The sequence below is a fragment of the Pempheris klunzingeri genome, chromosome 24 (genome assembly GCF_042242105.1).
Source record: "Pempheris klunzingeri isolate RE-2024b chromosome 24, fPemKlu1.hap1, whole genome shotgun sequence".
In the NCBI taxonomy this organism is placed as follows: Eukaryota; Metazoa; Chordata; class Actinopteri; order Acropomatiformes; family Pempheridae; genus Pempheris; species Pempheris klunzingeri.
This window is the reverse complement of record NC_092035.1, coordinates 94296-117143: the sequence shown is the minus strand read 5'-3', so window position 1 is coordinate 117143 and position 22848 is coordinate 94296. Positions and strand designations below refer to the sequence as shown.

At 44.7% G+C, this 22848-nt stretch overlaps 1 protein-coding gene across 4 annotated transcripts; it reads left to right on the top strand.

The window, feature by feature from the left end:
* The first annotated feature begins 453 nt into the window (after nucleotides 1-453).
* Nucleotides 454-22531, top strand: lrrfip1b (leucine rich repeat (in FLII) interacting protein 1b). Of its 4 annotated transcripts, XM_070855550.1 has the most exons (19): nucleotides 454-601; nucleotides 3028-3114; nucleotides 4939-4956; nucleotides 5191-5238; nucleotides 7032-7076; nucleotides 7494-7544; nucleotides 8509-8586; nucleotides 8868-8903; nucleotides 9242-9367; nucleotides 12211-12381; nucleotides 12797-12889; nucleotides 13643-13735; nucleotides 13901-13993; nucleotides 14161-14302; nucleotides 18518-18567; nucleotides 19034-19145; nucleotides 19589-19668; nucleotides 20456-20560; nucleotides 20845-22531. In XM_070855550.1, the coding sequence occupies exons 1-19, from the start codon at nucleotides 512-514 to the stop codon at nucleotides 20953-20955; spliced, it is 1629 nt and encodes a 542-aa protein (XP_070711651.1). In that variant the 5' UTR covers nucleotides 454-511; the 3' UTR covers nucleotides 20956-22531. The 4 variants fall into 4 exon arrangements, with proteins under 4 accessions (XP_070711651.1, XP_070711648.1, XP_070711649.1 ...); XM_070855547.1 differs by lacking the exons at nucleotides 4939-4956; nucleotides 5191-5238; nucleotides 7032-7076; XM_070855548.1 differs by lacking the exons at nucleotides 4939-4956; nucleotides 5191-5238; nucleotides 7032-7076; nucleotides 8509-8586.
* Nucleotides 22532-22848: the final 317 nt, after the last annotated feature.

Here is a 22848-nt window from a genome sequence, read left to right as displayed (position 1 = left end):
AACGGCGGCGGCCGCGCGGCCCGCAGCCGCTCCGGTCATCCTCCGAGTCTGAAGGTTTGACCTCACACACGTTTGTTCGGTGTTTTTCCGGCTCCGGATGTTTCGGACCTGAGGAGCCCCGGTGATGACCCCCCCACCGGTGGAGACCTGAGGATCACCAGCCGGCAGAAGGTGACCGAACTGCATCAGAAAAAGATCTGTTTCTAAAGTCAAACTGCTTTATTTAGTGTTTTCTCCCAGCCTGACTGCACATGTGTGATGTTGCGGGCTGCAGGAGACCTTTGTGGATAATTCGGCCCGCGGTGATGACCCCCCCAACGGTGGGGACCTGAGGCACCAGCTGGAAGAAGAGAGAAGCTGACCCTGCAGATTTGCGCTTGAAAAATCACAGATTTTAGACTCAAACAGTTTTATTCATCACTGGCTTTGCTCCAGAGTTCCGGGTCCGTATGATCCAGACCTCAGGAGACCTCTGTGGATAATCCGGCTCCCGGTAAACCCCTCCTGGACCATGGGGACCCAGGGACCGGGCAGGAAGAGGATCCCGAACCGCGAGAAGCTCACCGCAGAGGACGATGCTCTCAACCAGATCGCCCGAGAGGTGAGGCTGCTAATCGATTCAATTATCGATGTGATTCATGATTAGATCTGATAGGAGGAGAGTGTGACACTGCGGAGAATCTGCTGCACTAAAACAACCTGCGACGGCACTGCAGACCGGAAACACCTGATCAGTAATCAATACATGAAGATCCATAAAACGAGGTTAATGAACTGAAGAGAGTCAGAGGAGTTAAAGTCGGTGATAAATGAACGGAGTTCAGCGTGATGCTCTCACTGCTCAGCTGCTTATTTTAGGCCTTTTTTCAATGGAAGTCTGGACTGGATGGTCTCATTGTTCCTCTTGTATAATGCTGCTGCATTATTGATCTATTGACAGAGTATTGATCACATGATCACGTCCTCTGATCAGAGCTTCTCTGATGACAGGAAGGCTCATCAAAACAAAACACTCTTTGTCCTCCGTGTGTGTGTGTGTGTGTGTGTGTGTGTGTTCATGTTATTGTTCATGTGCTCTTCGTCCTACATTCTGACTCTGGAATGTGAAAATGATGAAAGAGCTGCTGACTCCTCCTCCTCCTCCTCCCCCTCCCCTGTGGTTACTAAAACGGCATCCAAGGCTTTTCCAGGACCTTCCAGGACCTTCCAGGATGCTGCAGCTGACAGAATCTAACCAGTCTCATGTGTTTATTCTTTAGAAAGATCCAATAATCAATCATAATCAATCTATCAGTTACTTATGTAATGAATGGATAATTGGTACAGGTAGAACACACACACACACACACACACACAGCAGGACGAGGCCGACATGATCAGTGAGGAGGAGGAGGATGAAGGTCAGACTTCTTGGTTTCCACCAAACTCCAGTTTAGATTTGACAGATTTTAACGTCACTGTTTAGTGCAGTGGAGTAAAAGTCACAGCACCTTGGAGCCCACACCCTGATGATGATGATGATGATGATGATGATGAAGGAGGAGTGACGTGTTTGAAACCTGTTGAGTCTCATGACTGAGCAGACAAACAAAGAGGCTGGAAACCGGTTTAGTCACATTCACACGGCCGCCTCCGTCTGACAGACCAAACTCCACTCAGAAAAACACCAAATGTACAGAGAGCACCAAACGCACTGAAAGACGGCAGCTAAATACATGAACATACAGAAACACTGGTAGAGAAGAAGCGGGAGCCACGGCAACACTTTTCACATTAAAACTGTTTATGTGATGGAAGAAACACTTTTAATGTTTTCGCCTTAAACACACAAACAAAACTCCTTTTTCTCTTCTAGTTTTCCAAACTGCTGTCGTCCTCTGATCAGAAACTCAGAGAGAACATCCGGTTTCACTGGTCACTGTGTCTGTGTCTGTCTGTGTCTGTGTCTGTCTGTGTGTCTGTCTGTGTCTGTGTCTGTGTCTGACTGTGTCTGTGTCTGTGTCTGTGTCTGTGTCTGTGTCTGTGTCTGTGTCTGTGTCTGTCTGTGTGTGTGTCTGTCTGTGTCTGTGTCTGTGTCTGACTGTGTCTGTGTGTGTGTCTGTGTCTGTCTGTGTGTGTGTCTGTCTGTGTGTCTGACTGTGTGTCTGTCTGTGTGTCTGTCTGTGTCTCTGTGTGTCTGTCTGTGTCTGACTGTGTCTGTGTCTGACTGTGTGTGTCTGTGTCTGTCTGTGTGTCTGTCTGTGTCTCTGTGTGTCTGTGTGTGTCTGTGTCTGTGTGTGTGTCTGTGTCTGTGTGTGTGTGTGTGTCTGTCTGTGTCTCTGTGTGTCTGTCTGTGTCTGTCTGTCTGTGTCTCTGTGTGTGTGTGTGTGTGTGTGTGTCTGTCTGTGTGTCTGTCTGTGTCTGTCTGTGTGTCTGTCTGTCTGTCTGTGTGTGTGTCTGTCTGTGTGTGTCTGTGTCTCTGTGTGTCTGTCTGTGTCTGTGTCTGTCTGTGTGTGTCTGTCTGTCTGTGTCTCTGTGTGTGTGTGTCTGTGTCTCTGTCTGTCTGTCTGTGTCTGTGTCTGTCTGTGTGTGTCTGTCTCTGTGTGTCTGTCTGTCTGTGTCTCTGTTTGTGTGTGTCTGTCTGTGTCTGACAGCCAAGAGTTTATTGTTTCTGCTTAAATAGTGTCATTTTTGAATGGAGTCTGGTGTGAGTGATGTTGAGCGTGTCCTCAGTGATGGTGGCCCTCTGGGACAGACAGACAGACAGAGTGTGTGTGTGTGACCTCCATCCTTTAATCCTCTGCAGCAGCACCAGCATTAATCTGACTGACACAGATCTTCATCATCTGGATCAAAACATCATCATCCTCACTGTTTACACCTCTTCTCAACTCTTCAGCTGACCGACCAGCTGAAACACAGCATTCAATCAAGTTTAACAACCCTCCACAGCGATCAATAAAGTTGAATGTTTATTGATGATAATATTGATCTCTGTAAATGATGTGGTGTCATTGGTAATCAATAACCCTGTTGATCTGTGATCAGGCGGAGGCGCGGCTGGCGGCGAAGAGAGCAGCGAGAGCCGAGGCCCGAGAGATCAGGATGAAGGAGCTGGAGAGACAACAGAAAGAGGTCAGCAGGCTTTTATTCTGAAAGCACTGTCAACACACGCTTCACTTCCTGTCACCCCATTGATCCACAGGAGGCTTGTCTGATTGGCTGTTGGCTCTGACAAACAAGGAAGTGAACTGGTTAAAAAGAAAAATGTGAATAAAGTTTTGATTCTGGTCCAGATGAAAGGAGCTGAAGTGGCGGCTCATTAAATGATGTTCTAAGATGTGATACCACTGAAAGGAGTGGAAGTGTCACCTGAAGTGGCAGGTAAAACAGGCAGTAAAGAAAGTGTTGAATAAACTGTAACCACTGAAAGGAGTGGAAGTGTCACCTGAAGTGGCAGGTAAAACAGGCAGTAAAGAAAGTGTTGAATAAACTGTAACCACTGAAAGGAGTGGAAGTGGCATTTTTAAAAAATGTAACACCGCTGAAGGGAGTAGAAGCGTCAGCCATAGTGGCACTAGTGAAAGGAGTCAGTAGGCTAGTTTACCTGTGGGTCAGTCTCTACAGTTAAAGGGACAGTTCGGGTTGTAGTCAGTCCATTCTTACACCAGACTCCATTGAAAAAATAGTGATTTTATTTCTCAGAGACCACAGGAGCTGCTGGTCTGCTGCTGCCTCCATCGGTTAGTTAGTTTGTGTTATTGTGTGACTTTGGTGTTTTAAAGGGACAGTTCAGATCCAGACTAACATGTTAGCTCATAGATGGAGGCAGCAGTAGCACATTGAACTCCAATATTCTGTGAGGTAAAATCGAAAAAAAATGTGTGAATGGAGTCTGGTGGCTTTAAAGACAGCAAAGATAAGAGAGACTGGCTTCATTTCCCTGTCAGAAAGGGCCGTGTGACGGCGATGTAAAATAATACACTGACCATGGATAAAGACCTCACACAGCCACACTTCAAACAGTGTGAACCGTCCCTTTAAAGTCCGTTTGGGATCAAAGGTCAGAGCGTGTGTGAGGTAACGGGGTGTAAATGTGCTTTAATCATCGGTCCGTCACTCAGTGTGGATCTTACTGTTCCTCTGTTCTCTCTGGTGAGTAACCTCATCATCATTCTGTTACAAGCTGCAACTTTTCACTTTACATTTAGTTGAACTTTTTAATCTGATTGAATAGAAACGTCTCCTTAAACAACAGATGAATTCACAGCTGTTACGTTATATTAACTGTAAAAACACAAAATACTTTGAGCTGATGTTACGACCCTCCCCAGATGTTACAGAACGTTTTAAATTACAATGAAATTAAAAACTGAAGAAGTTTTTAATGAAATTGGAGGATTTTAAACATTTCGTGGTGAAAGTTTGATTAAAAATAGGTGAAATAATCAAGTTAATGTTGTTTTTCAGCTCTGAAAGTTATTAACGTGTCAATCCAACATATTGAACAGTATGATGTGTTTTTTGGTGAGTTTTCAAACAGTGGAATGGTCCTTTAAGTTCTGTCAGATGTGGTGGCTCAGACGACGTTTTGTAATTTTAACGCTTCACACTGAAGCAAAATCACCAGACAGAGGAGCTGCTGCTCTGCTGCTGCCTCCCTCAGTCAGTCTGTTCGTGTTGTTTTGTGACTTTGGTGTTTTAAAGGGTCATTTCAGAACCAACTCAACATTTGTGTCACAGACAACAACACAGACACACTGACTGATGGAGGCAGCAGCAGACCTGCAGCTCCAGTGTCCTGTGAGCTAAAATCCCTGTTTTTGTGAATGGAGTCTGGTGTGTGAGCAGAGAGCGATATAACGGCTGTTATTAACTTAACACCAACACACCTCTGACCTCCGACCTTCTTTCTAACCCTCAGTCTCTCCCTTTTGTGTCTCCTCCCGCCTCCTGTAGCTGTTTCACAGCCACAAGGTACGACTAACTTCTCCGCTCCACCTTAAATGCTCCATTGTGCTTGTTTTACTTGCCTGGCGGCACCAGGCGGGTGGGCTCTTCTGCTCACCCAGCATAATGAGCTCTGAGGGAGCCCCACCCACTGGCCACGCCAGGAAGTTTAAAACAAACGCACCCCTTTTTCTCTTCAAATCTGAATTTTATCACCGGTTCTAACATTTTCTCCTCTTCCTCCTCCTCTTCCTCCTACAGAAGTATTATGGTCTGGATAATAAGTGGGGCCACATTGAACAGTGGATGGTAGGACTGACGGTGCAACCTTTAGGACTCTTTAGGACACTTGAGGACACTTTAGGACACTTGAGGACACTTTAGGACTATTTGGGACACTTAAGGACACTTTGGGACTCTTTAGGACACTTTGGGACTCTTTAGGACTCTTTAGGACACTTTGGGACACTTGAGGACTATTTGTGACACTTGAGGAAACTTTAGGACACTTTGGGACACTTGAGGACTATTTGGGACACTTGAGGACTCTTTAGGACACTTTGGGACTCTTTAGGACACTTTGGGACTCTTTAGGACACTTTAGGACACTTTGGGACACTTGAGGACTATTTGTGACACTTGAGGAAACTTAGGACACTTTAGGACACTTTGGGACACTTGAGGACTATTTGGGACACTTGAGGACTCTTTAGGACACTTTGGGACACTTTAGGACACTTTGGGACACTTGAGAACACATTAGGACTCTTTAAGATAAGATAAGATCAACTTTATTGATCCCGAAGGACATTACTTTGCCAGAGTACGATACAAAAGTTGAAGTACAGAGTGTAAAGTGTCTCTAAGTGTGTAAAGTAGGACTCTTTAGGACTCTTTAGGACTCTTTAGGACTCTTCAGGACTCTTTAGGACTCTTTAGGACACTTTAGGACTCTTCAGGACTCTTTAGGACTCTTTAGGACTGCGGTGAACAGTAGAATGAGCTGCTGTCTGACTCATGAAAACCTTGTGTCTGATCAGCTGTAGTCTGCCCAGTCTGCCCAGTGTACCCAGTCTGTCCAGTGTACCCAGTCTGTCCAGTGTACCCAGTGTATCCAGTCTGCCCAGTGTACCCAGTCTGTCCAGTGTACCCAGTGTACCCAGTCTGTCCAGTGTACCCAGTGTATCCAGTCTGCCCAGTGTACCCAGTCTGTCCAGTGTACCCAGTGTATCCAGTCTGCCCAGTGTACCCAGTGTATCCAGTGTGCCCAGTGTGCCCAGTGTGCCCATTCTGCCCAGTGTGCCCATTCTGCCCAGTGTGCCCAGTCTGCCCAGTGTGCCCAGTCTGCCCAGTGTACCCAGTCTGCCCAGTGTACCCATTCTGCCCAGTGTGCCCAGTCTGCCCAGTGTACCCAGTCTGCCCAGTGTACCCATTCTGCCCAGTGTACCCAGTCTGCCCAGTGTACCCAGTGTATCCAGTCTGCCCAGTGTGCCCAGTGTGCCCAGTGTACCCAGTCTGCCCAGTGTGCCCAGTGTGCCCAGTGTGCCCAGTGTACCCAGTGTACCCAGTGTGCCCAGTGTGCCCAGTGTGCCCAGTGTGCCCAGTGTGCCCAGTCTGCCCAGTCTGCCCAGTCTGCCCAGTCTGCCCAGTCTGCCCAGTGTACCCAGTAACAGACAGGAGGTCTCCATGAGTCAGCAGGATGTAGCTGCTGTTTGTTGCAGCTACATCTGTTTGTTGTTGTTGTTCTGCACGCGCTCAGACTGACTCACACATGGATTAACAGCCTGTTTAATCCACGTCTGACAGATTAGCAGACCTCCCCCTCCTCCCGCTCTTCATCCTCCACCCCATCCTCCCCCTCCCCTTTCTCCCCCTCTTCATCCTCCCCCTCCTCTGTCTGCTGCTTGTCCTGTTTTTTTTTTTAATCATTTTCTTTTATTTTGAAGGCCAAACATACGTGTGTGTGTGTGTGTGCTTACACTGCATGGTTTAAACCCCCCAGCATGTCTGACAGGAAGTTTCCCTGTTTTTAAGATAATTAACAGCCTCTTCTTCTTCTTCTTCCTCTAACTTGTCTGTTGTTCTTCTTCGTGGCCTTTCAGGAGGACAGTGAGCGGTACTCTCGCCACTCACGGAGACACACGTCGGTCTGTATCTCCGTCTGTCGTCACTTTAGTTTTATACTTCACTTCCTGTTTGGTCTCTGCCACTTCCTGTTCCCGCACTGGGTTTTTCCTTTAACCTTTGGTGATGAGTGATGTCATAAGGGAGCTCATCCTGAGCCGATGTTTAATTAATAACGAGTTAACGAGGCTGTGTATTCATTCAGTGAAGCTGAGGACTTCCAACATGGCCGCCACAGTCGTCCCTTTTGACGTCTTAGTTTGTCCAAAACCCCAAAACATTCAGTTAGTGAGACAGAAAACAGAAAAACAACCAATCAAACATTTAGAGGTGTAATGTTTGGAACCTGGACCTAGACCAGGACTAGGTCCAGGTCCAGATCCAGGCTGGAGGATGTTGTCTCCGTTAACATGTTTTTGTGTGTTTTTGTGTGTGTGCAGATGTCAGATGATGAAGAGAGGATGTCTGTGGGCAGCCGAGGCAGCTTCAGGGTGAGTCTCTCATTTACACATGCATACATTTAAAAACATGACTTTTTTGAATGGAGTTCTGCAGAGGAGGCTCAGATACTGAAATAAAAACAGGTTCAGTAGCTAAGACCCACAGTAGCTTTTTCCCACAAACCGCTGGACGTGATCCCTCTCACATACCTCAAACAGGATTATATAGATGTCAGCAGACTGCAGCAGGTCACAGGTCAGACAGTAAACGCACACAGATCAGACTGCAGCCAATCAATAATCAATAACAGCTGCAGGTCACATGTCTGTAGTCAGCTGATTCATTTAAAAACATCACACTCCAAAATAAAAACAAAACAACAACAAACATTAGACTTAAATATGTCCACCAACAGTAGCAGTAGCAGCTGAGGTAACCATAGCAACAGACTGATGCTCTACAGGAAGTGAGAAGTCACTTCCTGCTGAATCTCTGCAGTCTGTTTGACTGAAGCTAAATGTGGCCGTTTTATGAATGAAGTCTGGTGTGCTCCTCTTGTCTGCAGCCCTCAGTGTTCGCTGAAGCTCCTCGCTATCTCAGCTACAGGGTCGGTCTCTTACATCACTTCCTGTCTGTCGGTGGCGTCTGTGCTGTCCGTAGATAGAAGTAGATCACTGGGTAGACCAAGTCCAGCCCACAGAGCGGGAAGTGGGGCTCTGATTGGCCGGGCTGATGGTAGCCAGCCAGTCAGAGCCCCACTTCCTGATAGTGGATTTGTGTGTACTGGCCCTTTAGTTTCATCCTGCTGATGATCAGATCAACATTGTTATCGATTAAAGAATTCACAAACACTCACACCAGGAAGCTGATCAATGGTCACTCAAACGACTATTGATCAGATTAGATCAGCTGATTGATTTTCTGTTCATTAACTAACAGCTGTCTTCTCCTCCTCTCCTTTCTCACCTCCTAACTTCCTGTCTCCTCCTCCTCTCGTCACCCCCACCCCCCCAGCCGTCAGACTACGGGGGCCTCCTGGGTTCGGGGTCTCGGGCCTCCTCCAGGGCCAGCTCAGCTCGTGCGAGCCCCGTGGTGAGCTCTCTTCTCTGGGTGTCTGTCTGACCGTCTCCCCCCTCCCTCCTGGTTCTCTGTTTTATTTTATTGACCGATCGATAACTGATCAATAACCGATCTTAAGTCCTCACTGGCACCATGTCAGCCTGGAGTCTGGCTCCACCTGGTAGCCATGTTGTCCACATGCAGCTTCAGTCAATAAAGTTTATTGAACCCTTTAAATACGTGTTTCCATGGTGACACAGTCCGATCAGTCTCTGATGGATCAATAACGTGTGTGTGTGTGTGTGTGCGTTCAGGTGGAGGAGAGACCTGACAGAGACTTCCTGGACAAAGTAAGTCGATGAGTTTGATCCTGCTAACGAGTGATTAAAAGTAGAAAACTGTTAATTCACTTAAATGTAACAAAATAAAACATCGTTTGGTTCATTTTACAAACATTTAAAATTCTGTTAAGTGATTTTTACATTTTATTTCCTTAATTTAGATTTTTTATAATGTAGATTTTTTAAAATTTATTTGAATTTTAATTTGAAACATGCTAAAGAGAGGCGTGACAATGATGTCACTTCCTCCTGCGCCGAGGACGCCTTGGACTCTTTAAAGACAGAGCGACAAAGATGATGGTGGTTATGGTGATGATGAAGATGTCTCTCCTCCTCTTCTTCCTCAGGCGTCCAGGACGGCGTCGACGCTCTCCGCCGCCACGCTGGCCTCTCTGGGCGGAGCCTCGTCCCGCCGAGGAAGCTGTGACACGTCGTTCTCCGTGGAAACAGAGGCGTCAATCAGGGACATGAAGGTAAAATACACACAGGAAGTACTTTAGTAAAATACACACAGGAAGTACGTTAGTAAATACACAGGAAGTACTGCAGTAAAATACACACAGGAAGTACTTTAGTAAAATACACACAGGAAGTACGTTAGTAAATACACAGGAAGTACTTTAGTAAAATACACACAGGAAGTACTTTAGTAAAATACACACAGGAAGTACGTTAGTAAATACACAGGAAGTACTGCAGTAAAATACACACAGGAAGTACGTTAGTAAAATACACACAGGAAGTACTTCAGTAAAATACACACAGGAAGTACTTAAGTAAAATACACACAGGAAGTACGTTAGTAAATACACAGGAAGTACTTTAGTAAAATACACACAGGAAGTACTTTAGTAAAATACACACAGGAAGTACGTTAGTAAATACACAGGAAGTACTGCAGTAAAATACACACAGGAAGTACTTCAGTAAAATACACACAGGAAGTACTTAAGTAAAATACACACAGGAAGTACGTTAGTAAAATACACACAGGAAGTACGTTAGTAAATACACAGGAAGTACTTTAGTAAAATACACACAGGAAGTACTTTAGTAAGATACACACAGGAAGTACGTTAGTAAAATACACACAGGAAGTACGTTAGTAAAATACACACAGGAAGTTCTGCAGTAAAATACACACAGGAAGTACGTTAGTAAAATACACACAGGAAGTTCTGCAGTAAAATACACACAGGAAGTACGTTAGTAAAATACACACAGGAAGTACTTTAGTAAAATACACACAGGAAGTACGTTAGTAAAATACACACAGGAAGTACGTTAGTAAAATACACACAGGAAGTACGTTAGTAAAATACACACAGGAAGTACGTTAGTAAAATACACACAGGAAGTACGTTAGTAAAATACACACAGGAAGTACGTTAGTAAAATACACACAGGAAGTTCTGCAGTAAAATACACACAGGAAGTACTGCAGTAAAATACACACAGGAAGTACTGCAGTAAAATACACACAGGAAGTACTGCAGTAAAATACACACAGGAAGTTCTGCAGTAAAATACACACAAGAAGTTCTGCAGTAAAATACACACAGGAAGTACTTTAGTAAAATACACACAGGAAGTACTTTAGTAAAATACACACAGGAAGTACTGCAGTAAAATACACACAGGAAGTACTGCAGTAAAATACACACAGGAAGTTCTGCAGTAAAATACACACAGGAAGTACTGCAGTAAAATACACACAGGAAGTACTTCAGTAAAATACACACAGGAAGTACTTTAGTAAAATACACACAGGAAGTACTGCAGTAAAATACACACAGGAAGTACTGCAGTAAAATACACACAGGAAGTTCTGCAGTAAAATACACACAGGAAGTACTGCAGTAAAATACACACAGGAAGTACTTCAGTAAAATACACACAGGAAGTACTTCAGTAAAATACACACAGGAAGTACTTTAGTAAAATGCACACAGGAAGTTCTGCAGTAAAATACACACAGGAAGTACTTTAGTAAAATGCACACAGGAAGTACTTTAGTAAAATACACACAGGAAGTACTTCAGTAAAATACACACAGGAAGTACTGCAGTAAAATACACACAGGAAGTTCTGCAGTAAAATACACACAGGAAGTACTGCAGTAAAATACACACAGGAAGTTCTGCAGTAAAATACACACAGGAAGTACTTTAGTAAAATACACACAGGAAGTTCTGCAGTAAAATACACACAGGAAGTACTTAGGTAAAATGCACACAGGAAGTACTTTAGTAAAATACACACAGGAAGTTCTGCAGTAAAATACACACAGGACGTTCTGCAGTAAAATACACACAGGAAGTACTTTAGTAAAATACACACAGGAAGTACTTCAGTAAAATACACACAGGAAGTTCTGCAGTAAAATACACACAGGAAGTACTTTAGTAAAATGCACACAGGAAGTACTTTAGTAAAATACACACAGGAAGTACTTTAGTAAAATACACACAGGAAGTTCTGCAGTAAAATACACACAGGAAGTACTGCAGTAAAATACACACAGGAAGTTCTGCAGTAAAATACACACAGGAAGTTCTGCAGTAAAATACACACAGGAAGTACTGTAGTAAAATACACACAGGAAGTTCTGCAGTAAAATACACACAGGAAGTACTTTAGTAAAATACACACAGGAAGTACTTTAGTAAAATACACACAGGAAGTACTTCAGTAAAATACACACAGGAAGTACTTCAGTAAAATACACACAGGAAGTACTTTAGTAAAATACACACAGGAAGTTCTGCAGTAAAATACACACAGGAAGTACTTTAGTAAAATACACACAGGAAGTACTTCAGTAAAATACACACAGGAAGTACTTTAGTAAAATACACACAGGAAGTTCTGCAGTAAAATACACACAGGAAGTACTTTAGTAAAATACACACAGGAAGTACTTTAGTAAAATGCACACAGGAAGTACTTTAGTAAAATGCACACAGGAAGTACTTTAGTAAAATACACACAGGAAGTACTTTAGTAAAATACACACAGGAAGTTCTGCAGTAAAATACACACAGGAAGCACTTTAGTAAAATACACACAGGAAGTACTGCAGTAAAATACACACAGGAAGTACTGCAGTAAAATACACACAGGAAGTACTTCAGTAAAATACACACAGGAAGTACTGCAGTAAAATACACACAGGAAGTACTGCAGTAAAATACACACAGGAAGTTCTGCAGTAAAATACACACAGGAAGAGGATGGTGATGATGATGATATTGGTGATTATAATGATGGTGGTGGTGGTGATGATGAAGATGAAGATGATAATGATTGGTTCCAGGAGTCCCTGGGGGAGGCGGAGGAGAAGTACCGTAAAGCGATGGTTTCGAACGCTCAGCTCCACAACGAGAAGTCGACTCTGATGTATCAGGTGGAAACTCTGAAGGAGGAGCTCAGCGCCATGGAGGAGCTGCTCTGGGAGTCACGGCGACACTGTGACCATAGCAACAAGGTCAGGGGTCACAGCGGGGTCACACGTGTCTATAATCATATACAGATGTAAACTAAAATACATACAAAAATGAATGGGGTTTGGTTCATTCTGTAACTTTTGTTAAAATGGAGAGTGTGTACTGCGTGTACTGTGTGTGTACCAGATGCAGTAAACGTGTGTACTGTGTGTACTAGATGCAGTAAACGTGTGTACTGTGTGTACTAGATGCAGTAAACATGTGTACTGTGTGTGTACCAGATGCAGTAAACGTGTGTACTGTGTGTACCAGATGCAGTAAACGTGTGTACTGTGTGTGCTAGATGCAGTAAACGTGTGTACCGCATGCAGTAAACGTGTGTACCACATGCAGTAAACGTGTGTACTGTGTGTACCACATGCAGTAAACGTGTGTACTCTAACCTCTGTGTTTCAGGAGCTGGAGCGAGAGCGTCAGACTCACACTGTTCTTCAGTTCCAGTTTAAAGAGATGAAGGAAACTCTGAGGCAGACTGAAGAGCTGCTGACGGTCAGTACACAGGAAGTACACGGGAAGTACACAGGAAGTACACGGGAAGTACACGGGAAGTACACAGTCAGTACACAGAGTACACGGGAAGTACACAGTCAGTACACGGGAAGTACACGGGAAGTACACAGTCAGTACACGGGAAGTACACAGATTACACGGAAAGTACACAGGAAGTGCACGGAAAGTACACGGGAAGTGCACAGTCAGTACACAGAGTACACGGGAAGTACACAGATTACACGGGAAGTACACAGGAAGTGCACAGTACATGGGAAGTACACAGAAATACATGGGAAAAATACAGGAAATAGACAGGGAAACTAAACAGGAAGTCCAGATGAAGACCAGGTGGTGCTCAGGTGGTGGACAGGTGGTGGACAGGTGGGGATCCATGTGAAGGGGGGTGGACAGGTGGGGATCCGTGTGAAGGGGGGTGTTGGCGTGCTGTGGATGGAGAGCAGTGTGTCCAGTCTAGTGGGTGTGATGAGCATGTGGAGAACCTCAGGGATCCATCCTGGGCCCACAGGTGTTCCTCAGTTGTGGTTATGATGTCAACATCAGATCAGGTCAAAGGTCAGGACGGCCAGGAAGGAGGCGCCATCTTTAGGAGTCTGCTGTACGACCTTCACCTCTAACAATACTAGCTCTGACTCTTCTTCATCCTCTTGTTCCTTTAACCCCTCGTCTGTCCCTCCTCCTCCTCCTTCTCTCTCTCTCTCTCTCTCTCTCCTCCTCCTCCTCCTCCTCCAGGAGGTGTCAGAGCTCCGGATGAAGAGCAGCTCTTACTGTCAGGAGGTTTCTGACCTGCAGGAGGTTCTGCAGTGGAAGGAGAAGAAGATGGCGGTACGGCAGCACTCTGACCTCTGACCCCCTGGAGTCCATCTGTCTATATCTACTATATCTGTCTGTCTGTCAATAACGAACACTGATATCACATTTCCTCTTTCACCTCCTCGTCTTCACTTCCTCCATGTTTTCCTCCTCCTCCCTCCTCCTCCTCCCTCTCAGGCGTTAGAGAGGCAGAGGGAAATCTCCGACCTCGTTCGGATCGAGCGCGATCGGCTCAGCGACGACGTCGTCCGTCTCAGAGATTTACTGAAGGTATTCAGGGGAGGAAGACCCCTCTGTGAGGTCACTTCCTGTACCTGTGTGATGTCACCAAACGTCATCACACGGACGTTCGGACTCAGACATCAAAGCCGACGGTCCAGAGACAATTGATCAGAGATTATTGATTATTAATGATGCAGTGATTTCCTCCTGAACAGAAACACGGAGTCGTCGTCTCCCTGGACGTCTCCACCAATGGGGAGGCAGGACGGGGCGACGCAGAGGATGATGATGTCAGTGCGGAGTCCGACGCCCGATTGGCTCAGGAGCCGTGTCACGGTGGCCGAGAGAGCATGCTGGGTAAGAATAAACGTGTTTGTGATTGATAAACATGGTCGATTGGAAGCCCGCCGTCACCGCTTGTGTCATAATTCTGAGATAATTAATTACTCAAATGAAAATGTACATTTGACAAAGTAAATGAAACATTTGACTGTTTTGACTCAAAGATTCATGTTCAATTATCAGATACTGAGTTAAAGTCAGAATTATGAGATACTTAATCAAGTCTTAAGTGAAAATACAAAAAATAAATTAAGATTATGAGGCCAAGATTAAAATTTGACTAATTTGGCTTAAATTCGGACATTTAAAGTCAAATCTTGATCCTGAACTTATCTTGACTGAACGGCTTCCATGAGGCAAAAATAGAGGTTTTCCTTTAAACGAATCAGCTAAATCTGTCTTTTGGAATAAAATACACAATGTTTAAATGTGCCTTTAACAAATGCATGCCTCTTAATCCTTTTCGTTTCATTTTCTGATGAGAAAGTTCGATGCTCTCGATCAGCTGAGCGTCTTGTTCAGGTTTGATGTTTTCTAACACGCCGCCATCGTCAAACAGGAACGTTCCTTTAATTCTTCTGTGATCACGACGTTGATTCATCTCGTCCACTCGGTTTGGGTTAATTCCCAATGTTAATTACACTTAAATTCTCCCACCTTTTATCATCTTTAACCAGTCAGATGTGTTTGGTCGTCCAACGTCTCCTTCATGATCTTTCAGGGAAAGTTCGGGAGAGGCGGCCAGCAGAGGGCAGCAAACTCCCATCGGACGACGTGAAGTACAGTTTGTGCTGGATGTATAAACGCTCTGTTTCCAGCAGCAACCACACCAGATCAGACACAAAACCAGTCCAGGGTTTAGATAAACAGGCCAGAGAAAGGCAAAACGAGGGCGCAAGGAAACAAATGAGAAACAAAGGAAGTGAAAAGGATCAACTGAGCTCATTTCATATCCGACAGGACATCAGTTCTCTGTTAAGAAATGAAGGAATTAAAAAACAGGTGAAAAATGAGCCAGAAACTGCTGCTCAGTTGGGAGACCCGAAGTCTGTCCGATTAATTGTTGACGATCATGCCTTTGAAGGCAGAACCAGTGAATCTAGACTAAAAGCGTCTGCTGGGTCAAACCAGGCTGATTTTCCAGCTTTGGGTGCAGACGACAATAAAATAGATAAGTTCAGTACTCGAACATCAGTGGACAGTTTGGAAAAAAATGAATTTGTCGACAAAATGGCTGAGATTGATGAAGGAGGTTCTGAAGATGAAGATATAGAAGTCCTCACAGATTTGGTAGAAAATGAGACGGTTGTATTGGTGGGTGAGACCTCTCTTTCAGAGAATTTGGGAAATACCCGAAATGAGGATGGAGCCTTAAAGAACGAGGGCGATTCAAGTTGTTGTGGTGCGGCTGAAGGCCCCAGCATTAAAGCCAAACTGAAACAATCTGAATCATTCCTATCAGCAGAGGAGACAACCGTTGGGGAAAAGTTGGGTACACCTGAGAAACCTGAGAATGGGAGGATTTATGACGGGCAACCAGTTAGAGAAGCTGTTCGTATACAGGAAAAGATTCGAGACGATTCCTCTGAACGCCTTGTGCGCAACAACCAGACAGAAACACCAAAGTCATCGACTCTGTCACCTGTGGAGATGTTGAAGGACTGGAGCGGTTTGGAAAATGTGATTCAAAGCATGCTGAGAGGGATTATTGAAAGTCAAGGTTTTCCAGATGTCCCCAAACCGCTCAATCAGTGCATCTCAGATTTGGAGGAGCTGTTAAAGAAGGTTGCAGAAAATGTGTCAGATCAGCATAATACAGTTGACCAAGAATCCACAGGTCAGATGACGGGTATTAAAGTGACTGCGGAGGGGGAACCACATTTGAAGGACTCACCAGGAGGAAGTAAAACCTCAGAAGATCCTGAGAACATCGATCAGAGCTCTGCTGGACATTTGACAAAAGACTGTTCAGTCTCATGGATGTTGGAAGCAGCATCTCAGGAAGTATGTCCTGAAACGTATGATGTGTCCAAGGACTTGAGGAAAGTTGGTGAAAATGTTCAGGTTCCTCCAGCAAGTAATGACCAGGAAGCAACAGAAAATACCTCCTGGGTCACGGTATGTGCATGTGAGGTCAGTGAATCCTCCTCAGGAGGAAAGTCTGACATGAATTCCGTCGTGACAGCAGAAGAGAGGCAAAGTCAAAGCGATCCAACGGTGGCGAGCTTCTCTGAGGAGTTTGTTTTTGTTGAATTTTACTTTGCTGAGCCTGTAAAAACCATAATGGTGGAGTCTGGGCCAGACCAGGGTTCAGTGGACTCCTCAACGAATCAGGTAGCAGAAGTTGTTGCTGAAGCAAGCAAGCAAAGAGAGGTTGGACGTAGAAGTCAAAGCTGCCATGTTGTTCCTATTGAGGACATTGTTGAGACACAACTCAAAAGGTATCAAACGCAGTCGATGAACACTCACACTGGTCAGAGTTCAAAGGTCCGAAGGCTTTTAGAAATGACTGCAGATGAAATCAAGGCGATGGCTGTTCCTGAACTGGTGCTGATGAGCCTCCCAGAAGGGACACTCGACGATCGAAGGATTGATGAGCAGTCGGTTGGAAACATGGACAGTTGTGAGGAGGTCAAGGAGGAGACAGCACAGCAGCTAGCAATGCAAAAGCAACGCCGAGCAGTGACGGAAGAGGTTGTTGTTGAAGATGTAAAAGTCTTCAAGGCAACCAAAGTGAAACGCCTGAGCGGAAGGAAAGGAGTTTGTTTGGACGGCAGGAAAGACAAACACAAACCTGATTGCAAGATTTCATAATGGAATGAAATGAAAAGTAAATGTGCTGCTGTTATAACTGGAGACCGTCAGCGAAGTCATCTGTGAGTTAAGTCGGTAGTTTTTGACATTTAGCTCAGTCCAACAGCAACCAGACCAGCACCTCGAAGTCTTCCTGACTAACTGATTCAACACCTCGAATGTGTCATCTGTACAAAACTAGTTTTTTGCTGTTTTGGGGGGTTTAGGGTTGTGTCTGTTTCCACGGATAAAACGTGACTCCAAACTTTGTGTCATTCATCATGTTTTTTCATGAAATCATCAGTTTTGAGGTTTCTGATTTCTTCTGTTCTTCTGCACATTATTTCACAATCTTTTAAGTGTCTTCAGCCTCAGTCAGAGAGCAGCACAGTAAAGAACCTGGTTGGTTCTCCTGTATGTTACGAGCACTGATTGGCTTCATATGTTGGAACCTTTATAGAAGTTAAAGATCGGCTTCAAACTTTTTTTTCATGTTACAAGATCGTTAATGCATAAAGTAAAAGTTTCATGTGAATTAAAGTCAGAATGAACCTGATAAAGATTAACTGCATCCGACCACTTTTTCTGTCAGTGCGATGTGTTCGCTGCCGATCAAAATATTGTCAAATAAAAGATAATAAATACACAACATAAATCTCAATAAAACATAAATCTCACCTCTGTGTGGCTCGTTGAAGCATGTTAGCGATTTCTGCTCACTGCCCCCAGTGGCTGATGGGAGAAAAACACCCACTGCTACGATTGGTTGGTTAGTAATGCAGTGCAAAAGAGGTAAGATGTATAATATATTACAACTTTGGCACTGAGCCAACACATTAAATCATATTATTTGAATAATTTAACTATAGTTTTGTTTCTGTAAACCTGCTTATATTGATTTTCATTTCCTGTTTATTAGTTTAGTTTGTTTGCAAAATGTATTTTGTATAATTTGTCAATTTGGTAAATAAGTAAGCAAAATTTTCAACACTAATTCTTTTCAAATTTGATCAACTTTGCTAATGTGTTAGCAAGCTGCTGCTTAACATGTTAGCAAACAGCATCCTAACATGTTAGCGAACTGCTGCCCAACATGACCGACGTGACCGTCACAGGGTCACTCAGTGGGTGGCGGTCACATGATCAGTGGCCCCTGGGCGGCAGCTACAGCCGTAGACACCACATACAGTAAGTGTGTGAACGCTGTCACTTCCTGGAGCTTGTAGTCTGGGTGGAGGAAGCCTGAACGCTTTTAGGATCTGAATCCAAAGGCTGTCAGATAAACGTGATGACTATATTTCCTGTTTTGTCAAACACTTGACATTTGTCACCTCTTCAGTAGAACAGTAAGGCTCGGCCGATGGTCTCAGCTGGATTCACGTGTGGATTCCTGAGTGCTGCAGTTCCAGTCTGAAGTAACTTCCTGTTGTGTTTCAGAGCTCCGTCTGAAGAAGCTGTTTGAAGAGCGAGAGAGTTTACAGGATCAGGTGAGACAAGAACACTGGAACCCTCTGCTGCGTCCTCGCTGCTGCTTCTTCTTCTGGTGACATCGTTTCTTGGAGGACCTTCTTCTTCGTCATGTCCCTAAAATGTGTCTGACCTCAGCTAAAAGGTTCCAGAAGTCACTAAAGCAGAATGAGTGAGAAAAGGCTTCAGACTGGGCCACATGGAGAAAATCCAGGGATCAGACATGTTTTCCCTCCCCAACATGTAGCCTGACTTTGGAGCGTTGTTTAGCCCCCTTGGTTGGTACCAATGGACGCTGAGGGCGTCATAATGTCATTTAATGACGTCATCAGCTTGTAACACGGCGTCCAAAGTAAAGACGGACGTCTGAACTTTCCTCTGGGAATCTGCTAGTTTTTATTTCAGATCCATTTAAACAGAAACATGCTAACACGTTAGCACAACCTGATCTGTAACTTATTAATGAATTAGTTTCTCCGTGTGCAGGTGAGGCTGCTGAAGTCTCAGCTGGATCAGAAGAACGGGACGGACGGAGTCCAGAATCTGGAGGGGGGCGGTCTGGAGAACGGGCTGGACGCGCATCTGCTGGACCTGCAGAGTCAGAGCTCATCTTCTTCTTCACCTTCGTCTTCTTTTTCAGTCTCCTCCTCCGCTGACTCCTTCTTCGTCTTTGTCTTGATTTTTGTTCCTGTTTTTTCATCTTCTACGTCCTTATTGTCGCCTTTATTTATCGTTGTGTTTAGTGAAGTTTCCTTTTCATCTTTTCCTTCGTCTCCATCGTAACATTTTTCTCCTTTTTCATCTTTTGAAACTTCATCTAAAGCTTTTTCACCTTGCTGTCCTTTTTGTTGTCTTCACCTTCATCTTCTTCATCTTTGTTTTAAGCCTTCTTAATGTCATTGGTCTTCTTCATCCTCAACTTCTTAAACTTAATCCCAAAGCCTGACTTACTGCTGATAACATATCTCTGGTCACATATTCTCCAACTCTCAGAACAGCTGCAGCATCTAAACTCCTCTAACTTTGTTTTGTTTTCTTCAGGAGACGCCAACCGACAAGTCAGTGATCTCAAGTTCAAACTGGTGAAATCTGAACAGGAAGTCACCACTCTGGAGCAAAATGTAGGTGTCCACATTTTCAAAGTTTAAAGATCAGATACATTTAAAAAAAAGAAACTCTTAAAGAGGCGCCTTCATCTTCACATAGAAAACAGCATCATCGGCGTATATAGATGTGTGATTTAGTTTAATGACAAACACTAGTGTTCGTATCTATTCTACCTCTGAGAAAAATATATTATTATTATAGGATTGTTTTTCTGTTCCTGATCTAATGGATGACAACAGCTTTGTTTTTGGCTCAGATAAAGTAAAAAAAAAAACATCTTCAAAAACAAACTTTAAATCATCTCCGTCTGGTGACAAAAAGAGAACGCTATCATCAGCATATAGTCAAGCACTTGAGCAAGATTTATTAGCAGTTTAAACTTTGATGGCAAGATCAAACTACACAAACAAAACGAAATTCCTGTCGTCAATAAGAGCCTTTAACGGGGTGCCCAGGGGGTCCTGGGATTTCTGGAATCAGGGAATTTTGTGATTTGTCTTTAAAAACATCAAATGTGTTTATTCACCAAACCAATAGTTTTTGTAACAGGAGTCATTTTCTTCTTTGGGTTTTTTCCGGTTTCACGTGTGTTCTGGTTCATTCAGAGGAGAATCTGACTCAGAGCAGAACCGTTTTATAGAAAATAAGACGCTTCACGTTGTTGAGTTTATTCTTTCGGCCACTTGCTGGTTCCCTCCAGTCACTTTGCTCAAATTCACTCAGAGTAGAAAGTGACTTTTCCCAGTTTGTGGAGATAACGAGCCAGAAGTCTCTGAACAGGTGTCCACTTTTCTAACTCAGGTGATCCGACTGGAGGGTCAGGTGACTCGGTACAAGACGGCGTCTGAAAACGCAGAGAAGATCGAAGACGAGCTGAAAGTGGAGAAGAGAAAACTCCAGCGAGAGGTGAGGCTCCGCCCCCTCTTTTTATTCCCAGATCTATTTCATTTGTCTTTTTACAAACGTTCTAATCATATTCTTCTTGTATTTTTATATTTCAGTATTTCTTGGCTGTATTCGGTTTAATTTACTGTTTTTTCTCCCAGTAAAACAAACAAAACAAAAATGTAGAATTTAGCTTCAGTTTTCATGGTTGTGTTCAGGAGGCGTTTCCGTCCTGATTCTGGTTCCATTTTGGTTTTTTATTTCTTTTCTTTTCATTTTAACGTTTCTTTTCCGACTCCTTGCAGCTCCGCTCGGCTCTGGACCGGATCGACGAGCTGGAGGTGAGTAACACCCACCTCGCCAAACGCCTGGAGAAGATGAAGGCCAACCGGAGCGCCCTGCTGGCCCAGCAGTGACCCTGGTCCCGGTCCCAGTCCAGGTCCCGGTCCCGGTCCCGGTCCTGGTCATCCAGTGGACTGTTGTGGTCCCCTCTCCAGCCTGACAGACTGACAGACAATCAGCGCTTGTTTTCTCTCTGCGTGCAGCACCGGGCGGGTGGAGTCGACTGAGCGCCGAACAAACCAAACACAGAATCTGAAAAACTAAACGTGATCAGTGATCAATCGATCAATCGATCAACCAATCAGAGGACAGACGGAGTCTGAGCATAATGTAGCTCTGTAATCCTGGTGCCGACCTCAGCATGGGCAGAGTTAAACCAACCAAACATCTCCACGGCAACCAGTCTTATAGAGAGAGACTTCGGATCAGGTGGTCTGATGTGGATCAGGTGGTCTGATGAGGATCAGGTGGTCTGATGTAGATCAGGTGGTCTGATGTGGATCTGGTTTGTTTCGTCAAGGTGACTTAAAATCATCTCACATTAACGTTGGACATAAATTAACGGACTTTATCCACTGAGATGAGTTTTAACTTGAAGCAGGTCTCAGAGGTCCAGATCAGACCAGAACAGAATCAGTCCCAGAGTCACTTCAGTCCTCTTCAGGGGCTGAATCTGGTCCTCGGGGGGTAAACTCCACCCGCCCGGCTCCTCCAGGTGAGTTAAACCAACGCCATGTCTGCCTCATCAACACTCAGCTCCTACATCTGTGTCACCCGGGGGGGCGGCCAACCACAGCAGAGAGACACCATCGGACCGGATCGACCCGGATCAGTTTTTAACTTTATTTAGTTTCTTGGTGGCTTTTGTTTCTTCTCCGTGCTCATGTTGACGTCTTATTTCGCCTGTTTTTAGAATTAGGTTTGGTGCGCTGGACGATAGACCAGTTCAGTAGAATCACTCTGAAGACAAAAAGTTTCATTCAGCGCACAACGTTTCACACTTTAAGTTTTCTGCCCCCCCCCCCCCCCCCGGCCACATCTTTATGTTCAGGTAACAGCGGGGGCGTGGCCACACCGGGCTCATCACGCTTTTGCTGGCGCTCGGGTGTCAAATCACCAGCTTGTAAATGTCTGAATGTTCGTGTCTGTGCTGAATCATCAGTGAACGCATGAAGAGTTTGATCCTGTCAAACGTCTGAACCTGCTGTCACCATGGCAACCACGCCCACTCCACACACTGATTGGCCAGGTGTGAGGGTGGGCGGACTCTGACATCTGCAGGTGTTTCATTGGTTCCTAGAAAACACGTCTGCGGGTGTTTGTTTCGAAGTCGTCCTGGAATCAAACTCGTCATTCGTTCTAAAAAGATCACGTGACTGAGGTATCGCAATAACGCGTCTGTTTCTGAATGTACGAGTCGGCGAGGAGCATCGCTCAGCTCCTCATCCTCAGGTGGCCGTCGGCACGGTGACGGTGTGTCCACTTGTGTGAGGTGTGTGAACATGAATCTGATTGGGTGAAAACTTTAATGTATTTTATGGTGTCCTATTGATTAGGATGTGGGGGATCAATATATGGGTTAATCAGATGAGCTGACAGTGGGGTTATTGATCAGTGTGAAACTCTGAATTAAACTCATGCAACATCTCAGTTTGACTCTGTTCTCTTTGATGTGAAAAAGGATCTTCCAGGTCTCTCTCTGTAGGGATCCTTTCCATGATGCTGTCACACACTTAGAATAACACTCTGAGCCTGTCAGTGGATCAAACAAGCTCTTTTAGTGGACCTACTGTGATCAGGTGCAGTTGTCCCAAAGGATCACGTTGCAGCCATTGCAGCCCGTTTGGTGGCTGCTGGCTGAGGTGATCTACTGGACCAGTTCCAACACTTTTACTATGTATGCGGATCATGTCCGAGTCGGTTTCCCATGAGTCTGTTTGGGATCAGGTCCAACGTTCAGACCTCCA

Excerpts from the sequence above, each read along its gene's own strand:
- lrrfip1b (XM_070855550.1), top strand. The coding sequence starts at position 512 with ATGGGGACCCAGGGACCGGGCAGGAAGAGGATCCCGAACCGCGAGAAG. Across the intron at positions 7,545-8,508 it reads GCAGCCGAGGCAGCTTCAGG|CCGTCAGACTACGGGGGCCT; the intron begins GTGAGTCTCTCA and ends CCACCCCCCCAG. Across the intron at positions 8,587-8,867 it reads CAGCTCGTGCGAGCCCCGTG|GTGGAGGAGAGACCTGACAG; the intron begins GTGAGCTCTCTT and ends GTGTGCGTTCAG.